Raw genomic sequence first — 23,761 nt, 5'->3', positions numbered from 1 at the left:
ACAACAATTGTTTACGGACGGACGGACGGACGGAGGGATGGACAGATGGACGGCGGACGCAGGGCGATTTGAATAACCCACCATCTATTAGATGGTGGGCTAAAAAGATACCATACATCCTTAACTCACAGATCATATAAAGGTGGCATACATCCTTAACTCACAGATCATATAAAGATACCATACATCCTTAACTCACAGATTAAATAAAGATATCATACATCCTTAAGTTACATATATGACATGAAGGTAGGATACTCAAGCTGAAGATTGTAGCTCACCTTGTGTATCCAGTCCTGCTGCTCCGTGTCCCCTTTACAGCGATCTAGTGCATCTGGTGTTAGAACTAACAGGAAATGGCGAGCTAGTTTTATATTCATCAACAAGTTCTCATCAAATTTCCCTGCACGAAGTCGTTCTATGTCTATAAACACTGTGAAACCCCGCAACTGTAGGTGAACCTTCAGTAAACTGATGTAAACAAAATCACAGTTTAGTTATTTTTTGTAAATATTCAGTCACTGGAGGTTAACGATTTTTCTCTATCAGGTGATTAAGACTGAGAAAGTAAACATTTCATGAAAGTTACTTGCCTCGAACTTTGTGCAATGCAGAAATATTAAAAGTTAGCATAAAAAAACCCCCAAAAATTGTTAATGGTATCAGTTACAAACCTGGCCAGCTGGGAACCGTTGGAGCGTCGGTAGCTGATGAAGACATCAACAGCCTTTGGGTAAGCCATCAGACTGGTAACATCAACGCTTTTCTGGCGGTTCAGACTTCCTATACTTCCATACTTTGGCAGTTGGATCTGACAGCTGTAGAGATCTGGTGGAAGAAGAAATGACCTCAGATATTTGTACGGTGGTTCCTTGACCTATCATAATACTATCACCATTCTTGTATACCCCAAACTAAACCCTATAGGGAATTCCCCTCAAGTATCATTCCCTCGTTAAGTTCACAACCCTTACCTGCAAAAGTCTGATACATTTTGTCAGGTAAACAAGAAGTTTATGATGTCAAAAGTTTACGCAACACGGACAATGACGGACAAGCACAATGGCTATAGGTCATCATGACCCTAAAAATGGACAAATACTACGGTATAGATAAGTAACTGAATATCAATTTTAATATTTTTCATATTAATGCCATCCTCCTTATCATGATAAAAGGTGTTAAAAGGAGGAGAGATCTTCTTCAGTATCCCTCACCTTCAGCGTGTTCCAGAATAAGTCGTCTATGGATACCATTGCTGATGTGACAGACGTTGTTCAGTTCAGTAATCTGCTGTGATCTTTAAGTTCAGTAATTCCCTCAGGAATCTGTAATAAGTTACACATGTTGTATTATATCTATTGTTTTCCAGATACATGATTGACTCAAGTAACAGATGATCATTCAGCAGCATTCATGCAGCAAATGGATACCTTTTATACGATTGGTGAATCAGACTTGGGCAAGTTCATGTACTGATTCTAAGACCTTGGTGTACAGTTTTATTTGTTCTCTAGATATTAGATCTTGGCCCTTTTTATCTCCTCTTTCTTGTTTTTGTGGAAAATTGCATAAAATTCAAAAATTCTTCATAAGAAATAACAATTTATAGAGGCCAAACTGTGGATCAGAATCTCAATGTTTACTGTCTTTATAGAGGCCAAACTGTGGATCAGAATCTCAATGTTTACTGTCTTTATAGAGGCCAAACTGTGGATCAGAATCTCAATGTTTACTGTCTTTATAGAGGCCAAACTGTGGATCAGAATCTCAATGTTACAGGTCTTTATAGAGGCCAAACTGTGGATCAGAATCTCAATGTTACAGGTCTTTATAGAGGCCAAAGTGTGGATCAGAATCTCAATGTTTACTGTCTTTATAGAGGCCAAACTGTGGATCAGAATCTCAATGTTACAGGTCTTTATAGAGGCCAAACTGTGGATCAGAATCTCAATGTTACAGGTCTTTATAGAGGCCAAACTGTGGATCAGAATCTCAATGTTTACAGTCTTTATAGGCCAAACTGTGGATCAGAATCTCAATGTTACAGGTCTTTATAGAGGCCAAACTGTGGATCAGAATCTCAATGTTACAGGTCTTTATAGAGGCCAAACTGTGGATCAGAATCTCAATGTTTACTGTCTTTATAGAGGCCAAACTGTGGATCAGAATCTCAATGTTTACTGTCTTTATAGAGGCCAAACTGTGGATCAGAATCTCAATGTTACAGGTCTTTATAGAGGCCAAACTGTGGATCAGAATCTCAATGTTACAGGTCTTTATAGAGGCCAGGCCAAAAACTGTGGATCAGAATCTCAATGTTACAGGTCTTTATAGAGGCCAAACTGTGGATCAGAATCTCAATGTTACAGGTCTTTATAGAGGCCAAACTGTGGATCAGAATCTCAATGTTTACTGTCTTTATAGAGGCCAAACTGTGGATCAGAATCTCAATGTTACAGGTCTTTATAGAGGCCAAACTGTGGATCAGAATCTCAATGTTACAGGTCTTTATAGAGGCCAAACTGTGGATCAGAATCTCAATGTTTACTGTCTTTATAGAGGCCAAACTGTGGATCAGAATCTCAATGTTACAGGTCTTTATAGAGGCCAAACTGTGGATCAGAATCTCAATGTTACAGGTCTTTATAGAGGCCAAACTGTGGATCAGAATCTCACTGTTACAGGTCTTTATAGAGGCCAAACTGTGGATCAGAATCTCAATGTTACAGGTCTTTATAGAGGCCAAACTGTGGATCAGAATCTCAATGTTACAGGTCTTTATAGAGGCCAAACTGTGGATCAGAATCTCAATGTTACAGGTCTTTATAGAGGCCAAACTGTGGATCAGAATCTCAATGTTACAGGTCTTTATAGAGGCCATCTCAGAATCTCAATGTTACAGGTCTTTATAGAGGCCAAACTGTGGATCAGAATCTCAATGTTTACAGGTCTTTACTGTTTTATAGAGGCCAAACTGTGGATCAGAATCTCAATGTTACAGGTCTTTATAGAGGCCAAACTGTGGATCAGAATCTCAATGTTACAGGTCTTTATAGAGGCCAAACTGTGGATCAGAATCTCAATGTTACAGGTCTTTATAGAGGCCAAACTGTGGATCAGAATCTTAATGTTACAGGTCTTTATAGAGGCCAAACTGTGGATCAGAATCTCAATGTTTACTGTCTTTATAGAGGCCAAACTGTGGATCAGAATCTCAATGTTACAGGTCTTTATAGAGGCCAAACTGTGGATCAGAATCTCAATGTTACAGGTCTTTATAGAGGCCAAACTGTGGATCAGAATCTCAATGTTACAGGTCTTTATAGAGGCCAAACTGTGGATCAGAATCTCAATGTTACAGGTCTTTATAGAGGCCAAACTGTGGATCAGAATCTCAATGTTACAGGTGTGGATCAGAATCTCAATGTTACAGGTCTTTATGTGGATCAGAATCTCAATGTTACAGGTCTTTATAGAGGCCAAACTGTGGATCAGAATCTCAATGTTACAGGTCTTTATAGAGGCCAAACTGTGGATCAGAATCTCAATGTTACAGGTCTTTATAGAGGCCAAACTGTGGATCAGAATCTCAATGTTTACTGTCTTATAGAGGCCAAACTGTGGATCAGAATCTCAATGTTAAAGGTCTTTATAGAGGCCAAACTGTGGATCAGAATCTCAATGTTACAGGTCTTTATAGAGGCCAAACTGTGGATCAGAATCTCAATGTTACAGGTCTTTATAGAGGCCAAACTGTGGATCAGAATCTCAATGTTACAGGTCTTTATAGAGGCCAAACTGTGGATCAGAATCTCAATGTTTAGGGTCTTTATAGAGGCCAAACTGTGGATCAGAATCTCAATGTTACAGGTCTTTATAGAGGCCAAACTGTGGATCAGAATCTCAATGTTTAATGTCTTTATAGAGGCCAAACTGTGGATCAGAATCTCAATGTTACAGGTCTTTATAGAGGCCAAACTGTGGATCAGAATCTCAATGTTACAGGTCTTTATAGAGGCCAAACTGTGGATCAGAATCTCAATGTTTAGGGTCTTTATAGAGGCCAAACTGTAGATCAGAATCTCAATGTTTACTGTCATTATAGAGGCCAAACTGTGGATCAGAATCTCAATGTTACAGGTCTTTATAGAGGCCAAACTGTGGATCAGAATCTCAATGTTAAAGGTCTTTATAGAGGCCAAACTGTGGAATCTCAATGTTAATCTTTATAGAGGCCAAACTGTGGATCAGAATCTCAATGTTTACTGTCTTTATAGAGGCCAAACTGTGGATCAGAATCTCAATGTTACAGGTCTTTATAGAGGCCAAACTGTGGATCAGAATCTTAATGTTTAGGGTCTTGATAGAGGCCAAACTGTGGATCAGAATCTCAATGTTACAGGTCTTTATAGAGGCCAAACTGTGGATCAGAATCTCAATGTTACAGGTCTTTATAGAGTGTGGATCTTTGTTTATATAGAGGCCAAACTGTGGATCAGAATCTCAATGTTACAGATCTTTATAGAGGCCAAACTGTGGATCAGAATCTCAATGTTAAAGGTCTTTATAGAGGCCAAACTGTGGATCAGAATCTCAATGTTACATAGAGGCCAAACTGTGGATTTATAGAGGCCAAACTGTGGATCAGTTAATCTTTATAGAGGCCAAACTGTGGATCAAATGTTTACTGTCTTTATAGAGGCCAAACTGTGGATCAGAATCTCAATGTTACAGGTCTTTATAGAGGCCAAACTGTGGATCAGAATCTCAATGTTTACTGTCTTTATAGAGGCCAAACTGTGGATCAGAATCTCAATGTTACAGGTCTTTATAGAGGCCAAACTGTGGATGAGAATCTCAATGTTTACTGTCTTTATAGAGGCCAAACTGTGGATCAGAATCTCAATGTTACAGGTCTTTATAGAGGCCAAACTGTGGATCAGAATCTCAATGTTACAGGTCTTTATAGAGGCCAAACTGTGGATCAGAATCTCAATGTTACAGGTCTTTATAGAGGCCAAACTGTGGATCAGAATCTCAATGTTTACTGTCTTTATAGAGGCCAAACTGTGGATCAGAATCTCAATGTTACAGGTCTTTATAGAGGCCAAACTGTGGATCAGAATCTCAATGTTTACTGTCTTTATAGAGGCCAAACTGTGGATCAGAATCTCAATGTTACAGGTCTTTATAGAGGCCAAACTGTGGATCAGAATCTCAATGTTACAGGTCTTTATAGAGGCCAAACTGTGGATCAGAATCTCAATGTTACAGGTCTTTATAGAGGCCAAACTGTGGATCAGAATCTCAATGTTACAGGTCTTTATAGAGGCCAAAGTGTGGATCAGAATCACCCAGTCTTTATAGTTGGTAAAGACTGTGGATCAGAATCTCAATGTTTATGGTATTTATAGAGGCCAAACTGTGGATCAGAGCTAAGCGTGAAGCTTTGGCGTTAGGACTGCTGGCAACTTTCTTCAATGGTTCTATAGCATCAATATCATAGAACACCTGATCAAAACAAAAATACGGCACTAATTATAATAAATTTTGATGAAGGCTTTGAAATGTTCAAATTTTTCCTGGTTAAAACTTAACACTGACTCCGCCCAATCCCTAATCTCCCTAGGGGTCATTATATGACCTTTCTTTTGCCCCATCCTTGATGTCCCCGACGTCCCTAGGGGTCATTATTTGACCTTTTTTTGCCCCATCCCTGATGTCCTTGATGTCCCTAGGGGTCATTATTTGACCTTTGTTTTGCCCCATCCCTCACATCCCTAGGGGTCATTATTCGACCTTTGTTTTGCCTCATCCCTGATGTCCCTGACCTCCCTAGGGGTCATTATTCGACCTTTGTTTTGCCCCATCCCTGATGTCCCTGACCTCCCTAGGGGTCATTATTTGACCTTTGTTTTGCCCCATCCCTGATGTCCCTGACGTCCCTAGGGGTCATTATTCGACCTTTGTTTTGCCCCATCCCTGATGTCCCTGACGTCCCTAGGGGTCATTATTCGACCTTTGTTTTGCCCCATCCCTGATGTCCCTGACGTCCCTGACGTCCCTAGGGGTCATTATTCGACCTTTGTTTTGCCCCATCCCTGATGTCCCTGACCTCCCTAATTCTAAACTGAACCCAATGTAAGTTTGTATTTTCATTAATTATGAATGGTTATATATATATTTGTCTCCATTTATCTTTCTCAAATTCATATTTCCTCCCATTTTTTTCTCCCAGTAGATCTGGAATAATTTTGTACAGTACAGTACACAGTACAGTACAGTATACAGTACAACAGTACACAGTACAGTATACAGTACAGTACAGTACAGTACACAGTACAGTACAGTATACAGAACAACAGTACACAGTACAGTATACAGTACACAGTACAGTACACAGTACAGTATAGTATACAGTACAACAGTACACAGTACAGTATACAGTACAGTACAGTACAGTATACAGTACAACAGTACACAGTACAGTATACAGTACAGTACAGTATACAGTACAACAGTACACAGTACAGTATACAGTACAGTACAGTACAACAGTACACAGTACAGTACAGTTCACAGTACAGTACACAGTACAGTACAGTACACAGTACAGTACAGTACACAGTACAGTACAACAGTACACAGTACAGTATACAGTACAGTACAGTACAGTACACAGTACAGTACACAGTACAACAGTACACAGTACAACAGTACACAGTACAGTACACAGTACATAGTACAGTACAGTACAACAGTACACAGTACAACAGTACACAGTACAGTACACAGTACAGTATACAGTACAGTACAGTACACAGTACAACAGTACACAGTACAGTACACAGTACATAGTACAGTACAGTACAACAGTACACAGTACAACAGTACACAGTACAGTACAGTACACAGTACATAGTACAGTACAGTACAGTACACAGTACAGTACAGTACAACAGTACACAGTACACAGTACACAGTACAACAGTACACAGTACACAGTACAACAGTACACAGTACAGTACAGTACACAGTACAGTACAGTACACAGTACAGTACAGTACACAGTACAACAGTACACAGTACAGTACACAGTACATCATAGAGATCCTTTATTCCCTTTTTATTCATAAGAAATAATTCTAAATTAATTGGGACATATACGTAACATATTTACATTTGAGATATCTTCATACAGAAGTTGTTCCTTTTTATGGAATCAATTACCCTTTGATAGATAAGAAAATTTGTATGTATGTTGAATTTCTGTGAAAACTCATAAAAATTATAAAAAAAAACCAATACCATGATCTTAGATTAAAGCATTTACTATGATTACACCTTTCCTATACAATTCTCTAAAACACTCTCTTGTTTTTAATTACACCTCTTTATTTAGCCAGATGGGTATTTTAAGAATGACTTCAGCTTTACCAATTTTTTGTCATAGTTAATTCTGGGGATTTGAGGAAGGTCCACATCAAGCACAATACCTATTACTGTAAATTTAGTAATACCCATTGTAAATTCCACTCCGGAAAGTATATGTCATCACTATATTTTTCACTACCGATCCAAACAACATGTGTTTTGCCTGTATTTACTTTTATACCAGAACAATTTGTAAAGTTATTTAATTCATGGAATGACTCCTTTGAAATATTTTTTATCGTCTAAAATGATTGATGTATCATCTGCATATTGTGATAATAAAGTTGGAATGTCATTTATGTTCATCCATTTTGTATTCTTATTTATTCGTATTCTAATAGCAAGTATTTCAACACATAGTATGAAAATATATGGAGCAAAAGGGTCTCCCTGCTGACAGCCTCTCTTAATTTCGAAAAAAGTTAAGGGACTACTGTCTTGATTTATAGAAGAGAGTGCACTGGCATGTAAATTTTTATCTACCTGACTTTAAATATTTCTACTCAAATTTGAATCATTTCCAAAGTAAAAAACCTTATGGTCATACCCTTGGGGGTAAGTATGTGCATCAAGAAATTGTCATCTTATACTAATAATTCTAACCAGGTTTAAATTGTTTCCAGTGAAAATTTTAAAATATGCACCAATTTGTAATTTCATCAATAAACTATTGTAAACTTGACCCCTTCCTACAAGGAAATTTTAGACCATAGTTCAAGAATTTGACATTTTTGGCAAAGCACCTTAAGACCGTTCCATCAAAGGAGAATATTTGATTCTTCCATATCTGGGTCTAAAGAAGAAGACTTTTGACATTTCAGTCAATTGCACTCCTTTTGACTTTTATTGATTTTACAATTCCTACTTTAAATTCATCTTTGGCCATGGAAGGTTTCCACAAAAAGTTTTTGAGAACAAGTCGAAAATATCAATTAAAAAAGTGCACCGGTACACACAGGATGACACAAGACAAGAAGCAATTGGAAAAGTTCAGGTGACGTGAAATCAAAAAAAAAAAAAAAAAAATCAATCCCTGATTTAATTAGCATAATTATGATTAAATATCAACATCCTGCTTCTAACAGGCCTCCTTGAACATCAATCTTATATTTACTTACAAAATCTGCATGAAAGACTGAGTCTATATTTGTATGGGGAATTCCCACACCATCACAGAAGTAATGTTTTGTACAAGGAATCCCCACATTATCACAAAAGCTATATGAGGGCCATTCAATCAATTCAGTAACTACCAGCTGTGCAAACAGGAAATACAATAGCACATGTCAAAGCGTTGGCATCCTGCAATGACATTTTAGAATAGCAATGTATGTGCAACATTTTACATAACTATAAAGGAATTGATTAAGACAAGTATTGCTGAATGGTTGACATATGTACTCTTCACCAATGAAATCCTTTTGACTGCTATATGACTCTATTTGAAACACAAACCTATATCAAAATGAATGTTATACCTATATATACACCCAATATAGATGCTGTAAAGTAGTTAGACAGCACATTCCATACTTATTCCATCTCTTTATAACAGCATTTGTATTGTTTAGCAAACTTATCAATGTTGAATAGATATCCTTGACATGACCAGGTTGGTTGTTTCTACAGCAAATAGAACATTGCTGATGTAAAAGTACTGGTAGAAAAAAATCAACACTTTTTCTAAAAAAACTAAACGTTTGATATTTACAACATTTGTGCCTAATCAGTTTACATTAATCTCACAAATATTCTAAAAGGTATGGTTCTTGTAAGCCGAGAAAATATCAACATTACTTACAGAGGACAAATCATGGGTATATCCTAAACACTACTTACAGAGGACAAGACATCAGTACATCCTTAACATTACTTACAGAGGACAAGACATCAGTACATCCTTAACATTACTTACAGAGGACAAGACATCAGTACATCCTTAACATTACTTACAGAGATGAGACATGGGTTTACCTATTTTGGACCCAAAAGGTACTCTTGGGGGAGGAAAATACTTTTGAGGGATATTGCGATTGTAATAAAAATATTGAACAATATGAAATGTGATTCTAATTTGTAACACTATATAAAAAATTGATTTAACGAGAATTGTACCTACCCCAGGGAATCTGTACCTACACCAGAGAATCCGTGACTACCCCAGGAGATTCATACCTCCCCCAGGGAATCCCTACCTACCCCAGGGAATCTGTGTCTACCCCAAGAGATTCATACCTACGCCAGGGAATCTGTGCCTCCCCCAGGGAATCCCTACCTACCCCAGGGAATCTGTACCAACCCCAGGGAATCTGTGCCTACCCCAGGGAATCTGTGCCTCCCCCAGGGAATCTGTACCAACCCCAGGGAATCCGTACCAACCCCAGGGAATCTGTACCAACCCCAGGGAATCTGTGCCTACCCCAGGGAATCTGTGCCTCCCCCAGGGAATCCCTACCTACCCCAGGGAATCCGTACCAACCCTAGGGAATCTGTACCTAACCCAGGGAATCTGTACCTACCCTAGGGAATCTGTACCTAACCCAGGGAATCTGTACCTACCCTAGGGAATCTGTACCTACCCCAGGGAATCTGTACCTACCCTAGGGAATCTGTACCTAACCCAGGGAATCTGTACCTACCCTAGGGAATCTGTACCTACCCTAGGGAATCTGTACCTACCCTAGGAGATCCCTACCTTCCTCAAGAAATACCTCCACAAGAAGCCATACTTACCCCTAGTCTGCCTTGCTCTGCCTTGATGCCAGCCTCCATAGCAAAATGGAAGGCTGCCAAGGCCTGCGGTTCCTCACGATGACTGGACAAGATGGGAACAAGCCGCTCAAGCCACATATTGTCGCGCCCCTGTTGATGTGAAAAATCGCTCTTGGCAAAGTCAGCTGGCTTGTTACTGCTTATAAAAGGCATGACTAGCTCGAGTGTGCCAGACTTAATAACAGCGGCTTCAAGTTCTTTGTTAGCCACCAGCACCACAATGGCGAGACAGGCATAGTACCTCACATTGTTATCTTCATTAAAAGCCAGGGGAAAGAGCCACTCAGGCACATTCCGTCGTGCCATTTCTTCCTGGTTCTCCACCCCTCCAAACAATGACAAGTTAGAAATGGCTTTGGCACAATGACGGAGAATATCTATGGTGCAGCTTCGACACCAGTGCAGAATCACATCTAATCCACCAAGATTCACAATTTTTGTTGAAGCTTCTTCAGACACTTTAAAAAGACCTTCTAATATTCCAGTACTTATGAATGCCATGTCTGTATTGCCAATTTCTCTGTATGTCATACCTACTACAGTTTCCAGCCCACTTTTCACAACACGCTCCCTGTTCTTTGTGGACAGGGATTGTTCTAGTAATGCTGCAGATGCCACCATCAGGTCGTGGTTTGCTGACCCACAATTTTTGATGATCAGATCTAAAACGCCTTCGAGGCGCAATACATCACACAGTCCATAAGCAAGGTCACGGCCGTACACGGCTACGCTCCAGGCTTCCTTTATAATACTCAGAATTTTCTCCAGATGTAGAATCTCCTCGCCAGCACTGGCACTCTTAAGAGGAGTGATGTGAGTCTCCAGACGTTGTCCAAACTGTTGGTAAGTCAACTTGAGGTTATTTTTGTAGTGGTAAGAGAGATGAGAGTCCGATGACAGCACCGATGGAATCACTATGGGATATTTTCTGTAAAAACTACACAAGTCTTCGTAATCTTCACTGTCCAACTCACTTGCTTCCGACTCCGTTTCATTGGAGGCAGAATACACACAATGAGATGTGGAGTGACTTAGGGACAGTTCCTCTCCTTGTGGTATTGTTTCTAGTGACTGACCCATAAACAACTTTGACCTTGAATCTGTATGAGCAAATGATGCAGAAGCAGTTTCGTTTTCAATCATGGTGTCTATTTGCGAGAGATCAAAATATACCCTTGAACTTTCTGATACTTTATTTGTTTTCTCTAGTTTTTCCAGTTGTTCTGTTGAATTTGAAGTTTTCTGTGTCTTTGTGAACGACATCATGCGTTTTGATGTTTGAGACTTTGTCTTGGTCAGTGATGCGTCGGACTGTGACCTCTCCAGCAGCTGACAGGGGTCAAACTTTTCATGCTGCATATGCTCGTCACTGGTATCAGTGGGCGACTCTGTCGTTGACCTTTCCTCAACCTCAAGGTCAGGCAAGGAGGAAGTAGAAGACATGTTGTTCAAATGCTTCTTTAAGGTCTCAGAGTACTTTTTGCTTTCACATGACTACAAAAGAGAAAAAAAACAAAATTTTTAAACACACATCATCAGCATAGTCTTGACATTCTTTAGTGGAAGAAATCAAATTGCATAGAAGGTTTCTTTATCATGGAGGAATACTATGTCTGGATTTCTGATTTTAAATTTCAGTAGGTAGAACTTCCTTCACAAATTGTATTGATATTTACACAAATTCTATCCATCATTATCCTTTTGCTACAGGCATTGAACTTTTTGTGATTACTTCCATCAAGATCTGTACATCCCACTATGTATATACAGGTATATAAATTGTCTATTGTTTCTGCCAACACTGTGGCTCTGTTATGACGTCATCCGTTAGGGATCAACTCAACCATAATCTATTATGATTATTGCCAAGTATACAAGGTCCATACTTATTATCATCATGAACATTTACCTGACATAAAAGAAGGTGAAATATCTCGATCATTTTCTTAGCAATTTTTTTATGATGCTCATCATTGGCCTGGTAAATAATGCAGACCTCTGATATAATGAAATCATTGGGACTGATCAGTATTTACTGGTGATAAACTTGTCTCATTAAAACTGGGTACAATGGTCAGCTTTTAAAAATTATTGTCTATGCGTCAGTTCTATCAAAAATTGTTAACATTAGTAAGATCAATGTTTTATTTATCATATATTGTACACGATTAAAGTGATCATTTTACATGTATATATAGATAAAAATAAAGTAATTGACTTTTCTAAATTTCTTTGATGCATATCATTAGCGTCCATATCAACATTTGCAGAAATCTTGACCTGCCAGGTGTTTACAAAATATCAAGGTGAGATAAGTTGACAAATAAACCATGGAGATTGAAAAATTTGTTGATAATATATAGGTTTTCTGATAACCATTGATTATCTGCAAGAAATAAAAAGATAAATTACAAAGGAATTATTTCCAAAGTATAAAGTTCAATGATTTTTGCACAGAAAAAAGTTTTCATGTCACACAATGCACAGCAATCACATACATCATGTCCAGATTTACTATTTTGATATCATAAATCATCACATTTCATACACTAGCTTAAAATGGTTTTTTTGCTCCTCATAAAGAACCTTCAGTGTCAATGATCCAAAGGAATTATCAAGACATCTACACATGGTAGACTTTGGTGTTGTAATGCTATGGTAGACCTTGGTGTTGTGATGCTATGGTAGACCTTGGTGTTGTGATGCTATGGTAGACCTTGGTGTTGTGATGCTATGGTAGACCTTGGTGTTGTGATGCTATGGTAGACCTTGGTGTTGTGATGCTATGGTAGACCTTGGTGTTGTGATGCTATGGTAGACCTTGGTGTTGTGATGCTGGTGTTGTGATGCTATGGTAGACCTTGGTTGGTGTTGTAATGCTATGGTAGACCTTGGTGTTGTGATGCTATGGTAGACCTTGGTGTTGTGATGCTATGGTAGACTTTGGTGATGCTGAGTGGTGAATCAGAACTTAATCTGTTTAACGGTTTATGAAATCACTGAGAGGGCTTAAGCATGGATCACGTAGGAATTTCTTTTTAAAATCATTATCTTGTAAATTTCATCAATAGTGCAGGAGTTATTATTCATTTTGGTTTTTCACTGTCAAGACAACCATGTGATCTGATTGCTTTATGACTTCACAATAGAGTCATTATGTATATAGGCTACATAATATTTATAAAATCATTTTATAACCTGGATGAATGAAATAAATTACCATGCATTTATTTAGGTAACAGTAATTACAGGTAGGACTCCCTGCTATATGTATCAAACTCCACAAAGCAATAACATGTTTTCATTGTCAATATCTCAGATGACCACTTGTCAGACATTTTCTTTTTAGTCCCAAGATCCGATAAGCACAGCTGAGTGACCACGGGAAACTGACACATGAAATTTAGTGAGCAAAAGATTAATCTAGTATTTCTCAAGAAATACACTGACATCAACATTCTGGAATTATTGAAAGGCAAAACATGTTGTCAGTAGTCTGAAACTTAGAAGATTAACCAACACACATATGAAGTTAGCGGGATGTTGATCCTCTGAAAATTTCTAAAACTGGAGATTTTTCTTGTCTGATGTTGCAGTATGCATATATTTGTAACTTTGAATGCCAGACATAATCCATCACATGCAAAACAAGATAATTTAGTGAATTACAGTTCCCTACCGACACACTGCCTCTAAAAAGGAGAAAATCCATATCCCAAGTATTAGTTCCAATGATGAACTGAGTAGAAGATAAGGCAAGGAGAAGCATTTTCTCTAAAGAAGGTCAAAGGTAAAAAATTCGGTGAAATTTACCTTTTTCAGATAAGCGACACACTGTCTCATCAAATTGGACCCATAATCACAACCTAAGTGGACCCATTACTAAAGCTAAAAGTTCCTGTGATTACTAGTGTAAAAGAAAGCGCCAAGACAATATTCACCTTTGATGTAGGTCGAAGGTCAAAATTTAGGTCAAAGTCACCTAATGCACCGTCTCACAAATGTTAACCCATACCACAAGTATGAAATTCTCATGATCAGTCATGGCAAAGAAACACGAGATGGTACATCAGAAGTAAACAAAACATCAGAATGGAATGTTATTTATAAAATCTAATTGTTGTAGATTTGTAAGTTTTGAATGCACCGTTGGATTCATGCTTGCATCCCAGACATACTATACCCTTGACAGGTAAAAGTAAGCAAACCTATTATTATTGGAATATTGTGACATCTTCTGTACAGATATCTTAAGACATAAATACCAGATCTTTCTATAGAAGTGTGGCCTGAATATGAAATCAATGATTTATTAACTGGACATCAAGACCCACGATGTGCAAATAGACAGTGATAAACATGGAGTAGGCAAAGTTTAACTTGTAATCAATATCAGTGTTTACAAGATTTAGCAGGTTTTCCAATCCCAAATAGGCCTCAGCTATCTACATATAGAACAATGGTTCTTAAAATACTCCTCTAATAAAATATACGATCACACAAGTGCATAATAATGTGTGATGAGGATTATATATATGTGTGATATACATTTCTGATAAAAAAGATTATGGAAAGAATCCTCTCTTGTAATTGATTTAATTCCCCTTTAAATCGACATATAACTACAAACAAGATCACTTGGCTCTCAATACACAATACATACACAACCTGTCAGCAAATAAAAAATTTCTCTCTCCAGAACTCAACCAATTTTACAAATACCATCATGAAACTTGGTGCAATGATGTATTTTCATCATCATAACAATTTATCTGTTAATGTCTCTAATCTTGTTTTCTTTTAAGTATTTCAGGCAATAGTGTCTGAAGGTGCATCACGATTACCCATGGTATTTGTATAAAACAAGGACAGGTACTAATAACATTTTTGCTGAAGTAAAATCGTCATACTTCTGTCATTTTTCGCATAATTTGAATCTGAAAGGAAATATCTTCTGGAGTGTCTGACTTTATTTAGTACTTCAAGATATAAAGTTTGACGAAGGTGACATCCAGTGTGATACACAATGTCCCATCAACAATCCAGGAAAATTGAACTCTTCATTAAGTCAACAATTTTACAAATATCAACTTGAAATTTGGTACAAAGGTGTCTTATAATCCGATCTAAGATGTCGCTAACTAATATCAATTATTTTAAAATACATTTTCTGAAGTCTTTTTACAAATCTTACTGTTGCTGATTGTCACTTGTTAAGTATTATTATGTAGATCGTTCAGAATAGATGTCAGTGATCCCACAGACCTGTATGTTCTGTTATATTGTCCTGTCTTGGAGAATGAACTTAAAATCAGAGCAATGCTAGTTCGTGATTGATGCCAATCTCAATTTGAATAGTGTCAAAAACGCCTTGCCTGTCACTTTTGATAATACTTATACAAGTTTTTGGTATAATATATACACTTGCTTGTCTTACAGTGATCTTCTGCATGCATAACAATATTTTGAAAAATGGTTGCATTATTTACAGAAAATTAATGCAACTAGTTAGCTAGTTAGTGTTGTGATGCTATGGTAGAACTTGGTGTTGTGACGCTATGGTAGACCTTGGGGTTGTGACGATATGGTAGACCTTGCTGTTGTGACGCTATGGTAGACCTTGGTGTTGTGACCATATGGTAGACCTTGGTGTTGTGATGCTATAGTAGACTGTGGTGTTGTGATGCTATGGTAGACCTTGGTGTTGTGATGCTATGGTAGACTTTGGTGTTGTAATGCTATGGTAGACCCTGGTGTTGTGATGCTATGGTAGACCTTGGTGTTGTGATGCTATGGTAGACCTTGGTGTTGCGCTGCTATGGTAGACCTTGGTGTTGTGATGCTATGGTAGACCTTGGTGTTGTGATGCTATGGTAGACCTTGGTGTTGTGCTGCTATGGTAGACCTTGGTGTTGTGCTGCTATGGTAGACCTTGGTGTTGTGCTGCTATGGTAGACCTTGGTTGGTGTTGTGATGCTATGGTAGACCTTGGTGTTGTGATGCTATGGTAGACCTTGGTTGGTGTTGTGATGCTATGGTAGACCTTGGTGTTGTGATGCTATCTTAGACCTTGGTGTTGTGATGCTATGGTAGACCTTGGTTGGTATTGTGATACTATGGTAGACCTTGGTGTTGTGATGCTATGGTAGACCTTGGTGTTGTGATGCTATGGTAGACCTTGGTGTTGTGATGCTATGGTAGACCTTGGTTGGTGTTGTGATGCTATGGTAGACCTTGGTGTTGTGATGCTATGGTAGACCTTGGTGTTGTGATGCTATGGTAGACCTTGGTTGGTATTGTGATGCTATGGTAGACTATGGTAGACCTTGGTGTTGTGATGCTATGGTAGACCTTGGTGTTGTGATGCTATGGTAGACCTTGGTGTTGTGATGCTATGGTAGACCTTGGTTGGTGTTGTGATGCTATGGTAGACCTTGGTGTTGTGATGCTATGGTAGACCTTGGTGTTGTGATGCTATGGTAGACCTTGGTTGGTATTGTGATGCTATGGTAGACCTTGGTGTTGTGATGCTATGGTAGACCTTGGTGTTGTGATGCTATGGTAGACCTTGGTGTTGTGATGCTATGGTAGACCTTGGTGTTGTGATGCTATGGTAGACCTTGGTTGGTGTTGTGATGCTATGGTAGACCTTGGTGTTGTGATGCTATGGTAGACCTTGGTGTTGTGATGCTATGGTAGACCTTGGTGTTGTGATGCTATGGTAGACCTTGGTGTTGTGATGCTATGGTAGACCTTGGTGTTGTGATGCTATGGTAGACCTTGGTGTTGTGATGCTATGGTAGACCTTGGTGTTGTGATGCTATGGTAGACCTTGGTGTTGTGATGCTATGGTAGACCTTGGTGTTGTGATGCTATGGTAGACCTTGGTGTTGTGATGCTATGGTAGACCTTGGTGTTGTGATGCTATGGTAGACCTTGGTGTTGTGATGCTATGGTAGACCTTGGTGTTGTGATGCTATGGTAGACCTTGGTGTTGTGATGCTATGGTAGACCTTGGTGTTGTGATGCTATGGTAGACCTTGGTGTTGTGATGCTATGGTAGACCTTGGTGTTGTGATGCTATGGTAGACCTTGGTGTTGTGATGCTATGGTAGACCTTGGTGTTGTGATGCTATGGTAGACCTTGGTGTTGTGATGCTATGGTAGACCTTGGTGTTGTGATGCTATGGTAGACCTTGGTGTTGTGATGCTATGGTAGACCTTGGTGTTGTGATGCTATGGTAGACCTTGGTGTTGTGATGCTATGGTAGACCTTGGTGTTGTGATGCTATGGTAGACCTTGGTGTTGTGATGCTATGGTAGACCTTGGTGTTGTGATGCTATGGTAGACCTTGGTGATGATGTTGAGTGAATCAGAACCAAATCTGTTCAAGGGTTAATGAAATTACTGAGGTAGCTAGAGAATGGGTCATGTAAGATTTTCTTTTTGAAATACATTTCCTTAATAATTTCATAAAATATTAATTTTTATGTTTGTTTTTCACTGTCAAGACAACCATGTGATCTGATTACTTTATGACTTCACAATAGAGTCATTATGTATATAGGCTACACAATATGTATGACATCTGTTTATAACCTGGATGAATTAAAATAATTACCATACATTTTTTAGGTAACATTAAGTACATGTAGGACTGCAAATGACCCACTCACTGCTGCCTTATACTGTCCTACTTTCCGAAAGACTCAAACAACTATGACATTATGTCATAAGTTTAAACATCAATGTGATCCTGCAAGGACAAATTTACCTGCTTTAGTCTCATGCAACTGATAAGGTTAAATATCTGTTTTAGTCATTTACAAACTGCAACAAAAACCTATAACTGAAATTCAAAATGACTATTTATGCTTACTTGTATAATAGGAGGGAGTAACGAAAAACACCCTTTTTTCCTGGTGGGGTTTGAGCTAGTGATCCTTCAGTGCCTAGCTGGACTGCTTGACTAAAGGGAAATTCCCACTTGATGAAGCACGTTAGACATAATGAATTCTCAGCTTCTAAACTTTAATACACTATTTCATTATTTTTTAATAAGGATTTTTGTTGTTCACCAATCAATTCTGAAAAGTGAAATATTTAATAGGACTAAGACAATGTATTTGGTTTCTATTTCAACAACTGACCATTAAGTTCAAACTTGTATTCAATATTTCAGAAAAAATACTTTTGTAACAATCTTTTTATGAATTCATGATGATTTTCAGAATATAATCAAAGTACTGAAAGTACTGGTATGCTAAGACCATTAAAAAATAAATTCTTTGTTATTAGCTTGCTATATACTGAAACCAACTATATGCAATCAATAAATCATTGCAGCCCATAAAAAATGACCAGCAGATATCAGAAATAACAACCATAGTAGTATTACTTATGTAATACATGTCCCAAGTAGGCTCCAAGATGCAATGATAGGGAAGTTGTCCATTTCTTTGGATACATTGTAGGGAATGTTGATCATGGACACCATATTATCACTTTAAAGACTGTGTATCTTATTGGTTTAAGACCATTAGTTAGACAATCATGCAAATAACATGCTACATACAAATAATGGACAGCTTCATTTTCCAGATTGTTTGTAAATGACTGCATAAAAGTGCCAATTTTCTAAAACAAACATGACTTGTCACCATAACTTAAAACAGAAGATGCCTATTCTTCCAGAAAACCTGGTCTTATTCTCCTTGTACTTTTCCTGGGAATCTTCAAGTAGATATTGACTTTGTTCCAATTTTTCATGTTTATATATTCTTTGTTCTCTAAAACTTGTCACAAGATATTTTATTCCTCTTGTATTATCATTTTTTTTAACATCCTTACAGTGACCTTGAACCTTGAAATTTACAAGATGTGAATATCTTTTAGGTTGTGAAATTTGATAGAAAAACGAGGGTAATACAATGGAAAAACACCCCCATGCAACTATCCGTTTTTTGACTGTGACCTTGATCTTTGATATCTGACCCTGAATTTCTAAAGAAACCGACTTCTCCTCACAAGGGATACATGTTCCAAATTTGATTAAGGTATACTAACTGTCTTGGTCTCAATGCGTTTACAAGGTAATCATATAGTACTTATGCAAGTACTGTGACCTCTACATTCAATCCTCAAAATCATTACTATATCCTCTCCACATTGCCCAGGGATAACTGAAACTGTAATCCAAATAGCTAATACCCCCATCACCAACAGCCTTAGTTATCTCCCCATGGTGACCTTTTGCAAAAAAACATCCTCTGAAACACAGCGGCATGTGCACATGTTCCCTAATATTCCTGCGAAGTTTTGTTGAAATTGGTCCACAGGTTTAGAAGTTGACCGACATGCAAAACCTGTCTATATTGACCAGATGCCATGGCAATCAATATTTCCAGGGGAAAATGGTGCATGCACATCTACACATTGTCCCGAATATTACTGTAAAGTTTCATTGGAGTTGTCTAGACAAGATGTGTCTACAGACAGACAAACAGATGGATGGACAGATAGACAACTTGATTCGATTTACCCACCCTTTTGGTGGTATAAGAATGCACAAGAGTGCTTACAAATTCCATGTGGGCAGACATCATGGAAAAATAATAATGATAATAATAAAAATAAAAACATGATAAAGATGCTTATATCTTGTTTTCTTTATTCAGTATTCTTTCCATGCTTTGATCAGCAATGTAATCTTGTCATGTCAATATCCTAGTACAAGATTGCATACACAAAATTGTTGTAGGTAGACTTTTAAGATAAATAAAAAAAAATACATGTCTAAGTTTAAATGAAGGTTTTAAACAGAAGTCGTATTATGTTCAGTATACAGTGATTTTTCTAGTAAACTATAAACTCGGTATACAGCGATCTTTTCTACACATTTGTAAACAACAAACTCAGTATGCGGTGATCTTTTCTACAAAAAGTTTTTTTATATATTGTATATACATAACTCAGAAAAAAAAAATAAGTAAACCTTTCTATGTACACTACAAACTCAGTATACAGTGAGCCTTTCTACATAAACTTGGTATAACTAGTGAATCTTTCTACTTAAGTAAATTGAAGATTGTAAAGAAATTTACTACAAATGCAGCATACAATGATCTTTTCCACATTTTTTTAGTTTCTGCCATTTGTTGATTCTTCTTTTGTGATGGTAATTATATTGCCGCCTTTAGAGAGTACTGTGACCTTAAAAGGCAACATGGTTGTTAGCATATCCTAAAGTGATTAACCATCTTCAACATCTAATTGGAGGTCGGAAAGAAGGACGTTTTTCTCCACCATAAGGTCCTCAAATCCATTGTTGGTCACAATGGCCAATTCCAAGTTAGAAGAATCAAGAGATACCTTCTACCATTCCAGATTTCATTTCTTCAGGGACATCCACCTGCTGAAAGAGAGTAAGGGAAATAAATAACTATATTTCTTTATTGCTATGATTATGTGCAAGAAATATACACTTCTGTATAAGCTTATAGTCTTGAACTTCCCAATAGGAGTCTATATTAAATATAATTAATTGTTTTGACATTCAGGACTGTCAAATTATGAAGTGATGGACAGCTAGAAAATAAGAATATCTTGACCATGGTCATACAGAGATTGAATCATAAAGTTAAATTCATGAGATAAATCTGTGCAGTATGATAATTTATTTTGACGTTTTTATTTCAAAAATCATTATGACTTGAAAGGTAATATGTAATTTAATTAATTACATTGGACCGTCATGCAATGGCAATGCCATTTTCATAATGTAATTGTAATTTCATTAATTACATCATCATGTAATTGAACCCATGCCTGTTACAAACAGTAGCTGTCCTAACTGATCCTAAAATTAAATTTGGCTATGTCTATCACAAAATTAATGTTGGCTGTCTATTACAAATGCCATATTTAGCTACAGTAGAGGTATTTCAAAAATGTATGTCATTGTAACTGAAAGGACATAATTAATGGTTACTTAACCAGAACTACAGTTCTGAACAAACCACTACAAAGCCTGGTTAACTGTACTAAGAAAATGTCTTCTCAATTAATCAATTTCATTGATTATTGACATCTTATTGTTGTACTTACAGCCACTTGAGTTTCTTAAAAGTTGCAATTTGACTTTTAATAAGACCCAAAATGATAATACTGCAATGTCTTAATTAGCTCTCGAGGGGTATTGGTTAGACTATTTATCTCATTTCATTCCATTCACCATGAAAACAAAACTCTAAAAAACAGTCGACAATTAATGACAAATATTGAGCCTAGGGCTGGGTAAAATTGATGAATCAAAAGTGTTGAACTGAAAGTGGACGCAGTTGACATAATACTGAAATTTCTGAGATGAACAAATACAGTACATATATCAAAAAGTTCAATTGTACCAATAATACTTTACACATTCACACTGGGACTTTACACATTCACACTGGAACTTTACACATTCACACTGGGACCTAACACTTTGCTAGGTTTATCCTAATCTTTATTAAAATACTTTCCGGGAATCAGATGTTAATTGACATCTTCATTATTCCTAATCTTCATATTGTAATCGTTCACATGCATCACTCTTCAACAGAATCAACGAGACATCATGTCAGAAAGACAAAAACTAAAATTAAGCTAAAACTATATATATTAACTTCACATGTAAACCTTAAAATTAGCATAGCTGTAGAGTTCCCGTACGATTTCATACTCTGGCCTTGGGCCGTTGGGGTACTTATAAATTATCTCCGATCAGAAATTTGAAAGAGCTAGACCTACAATAGCGCAGACAGTGACAGATATTTTAAAGTAAAATCGATATATTACCCAGACAGATTCCTAGATCTATTCACAGTAGTGTAAGTAGTACAGTACAATATTACGGATAAGTTTTTTTTCTGGTTAATTTCCAATCTGTTGGGCCACTGACAGAAGTGACTGCGATGAGACCATTATGAAACGATCATTCCAAAATAAATCCATTTCAAAATACTGAAATACTTTACGGAAGCAACAAAAATGTGCTAGATGCTTACATAACATTTTTCAAATGCATACTGCTTCAAGGGAAAAGTCTTGAAAATATTTTGAAAAAAAAGTGCAGCCTAAATTCAATAGACGCGAAGGCTCATTCCAAATGAATTGTTGCAAAAAATGCAATTGATAGTTCAGTATAAGTATTGACTTCAAATTCAGCTAACATATATATATATATATATAGTGATACTTACCTACATGAATTACCCGCCATCTTCTTTCAGCCGCCGTCTTCTTTCAGGGTCCAGCAGCACAGAGCACCCCGGCTGTTTCCGTCAAAATTTTATGCTACTCTAAATCATTCTTATTTTAGTTTCATTTTTATTTTCAACTACATATATAAGTATTTTTAATAGTTATCAATAGTATTAAACGGGAAGTAAATTTTCGAAAAAAGAAAAATAGAAAGATATACAAATGTATATGACTCCCACAATGCATCGCGCGGAAAAGAAAGTCAAGCCGCCATATTGGCATCGCCTCGCAAAATTTACCACCATAAATATGAGTCTTTGTCATTGTATTTACAAATTTCGATGTCTGATTATCATTAATACACAACACAAAACATTTTCTTGATGTACAGGTAATGAAGAAAATGTCGATAAGGTTGTTTCATTTAATGACTAGCATCAGCAACTTGTAGGGGCGATAATCCAATGATTACGGTAATGTCCGGCAGATGGAGTAGGAGTAAACTTTCGATTTATGAACCAATGAAAACGAAGTACTGATACTCGGCCTCAGGGGCAATAGCAACATGCTGAAGAGCATTGAAAATGCTCTTAGCATAAAAAGTCCACTCTGAACATGAGGACTGGCAGGATCATGTAGACAGGAGTCAGCTTGTTCCAAATACTACCAGCACCACAGTTAATAAAGACTTATATACAGAGTGCATCAAAAGTATGATTATACAATGATCCTGCTAAGATATTTAGTATCATTTGAAGAAATGATAGCTGTTTGGATATAAAGTGAAGATTGGAATCTGCTCATCATGTGTAACATCTACACTTCTTCATCTACTTCATGCTTTTCAAGAAAAAAACTTTAGTAAAGTAAGCACCGTAATTCTTATATATTGAATTTCTGTATGAGACTTAACACCTTCAACAGACATTTTTTGTAGGCACCATCATGGTGCTGTATATCACATCAAGCATAGATTTTGCAATTTTTAAAAGATTTGCTTTACGTCTGCTATTTGGCCCCACCTCTCTGATCATACAAAACTGATCCCCTTTTCCCAAGTATGTCTCACACCAAATTGGGACAGTATTTAAGCATTTCTATATCAGAAGAATGATCTTGAAGAGTTGGTCTACTTCTCCTGTTGGACCCCATCACTCCTGCTATACAAGACTGAGATCCAACATTCCTAAAATATTGATACCTCTTCACCCATGCATGCATTAGGTCAAATCTTGACAACATCCAGGTATTCCTACAGAAGAAGAAGGATTTTAAAGAATTTACTCTATTTTCCCTATTGGGCTCTGA

The 23,761-nt window shown here is 37.2% G+C and overlaps 1 protein-coding gene across 1 annotated transcript in view; it reads right to left on the bottom strand.

Annotated features, from left to right (window-relative positions):
• LOC132563547 (NAD(+) hydrolase sarm1-like) overlaps positions 1-23,761 on the bottom strand; it is a 47,494-nt gene that overhangs the window by 22,014 nt on the left and 1,719 nt on the right. The window contains exons 2-6 of the mRNA XM_060228289.1: positions 10,171-11,703; positions 5,422-5,514; positions 1,218-1,290; positions 675-828; positions 282-471 (exon numbers count right to left, since the gene is read on the bottom strand). Coding sequence (XP_060084272.1) covers positions 282-471; positions 675-828; positions 1,218-1,290; positions 5,422-5,514; positions 10,171-11,652 — 1,992 coding nt within the window. The 5' untranslated portion in view covers positions 11,653-11,703. The remainder of the gene's footprint in view (positions 1-281; positions 472-674; positions 829-1,217; positions 1,291-5,421; positions 5,515-10,170; positions 11,704-23,761) is intronic.

The sequence above is a fragment of the Ylistrum balloti genome, unplaced genomic scaffold (assembly GCF_031769215.1).
Source record: "Ylistrum balloti isolate Yb309-2 unplaced genomic scaffold, AGI_CSIRO_Ybal_v1 Utg371762, whole genome shotgun sequence".
Classification (NCBI taxonomy): domain Eukaryota; kingdom Metazoa; phylum Mollusca; class Bivalvia; order Pectinida; family Pectinidae; genus Ylistrum; species Ylistrum balloti.
Note: the sequence above shows the minus strand (reverse complement) of the source record. Positions and strands in the feature narration are given on the sequence as shown.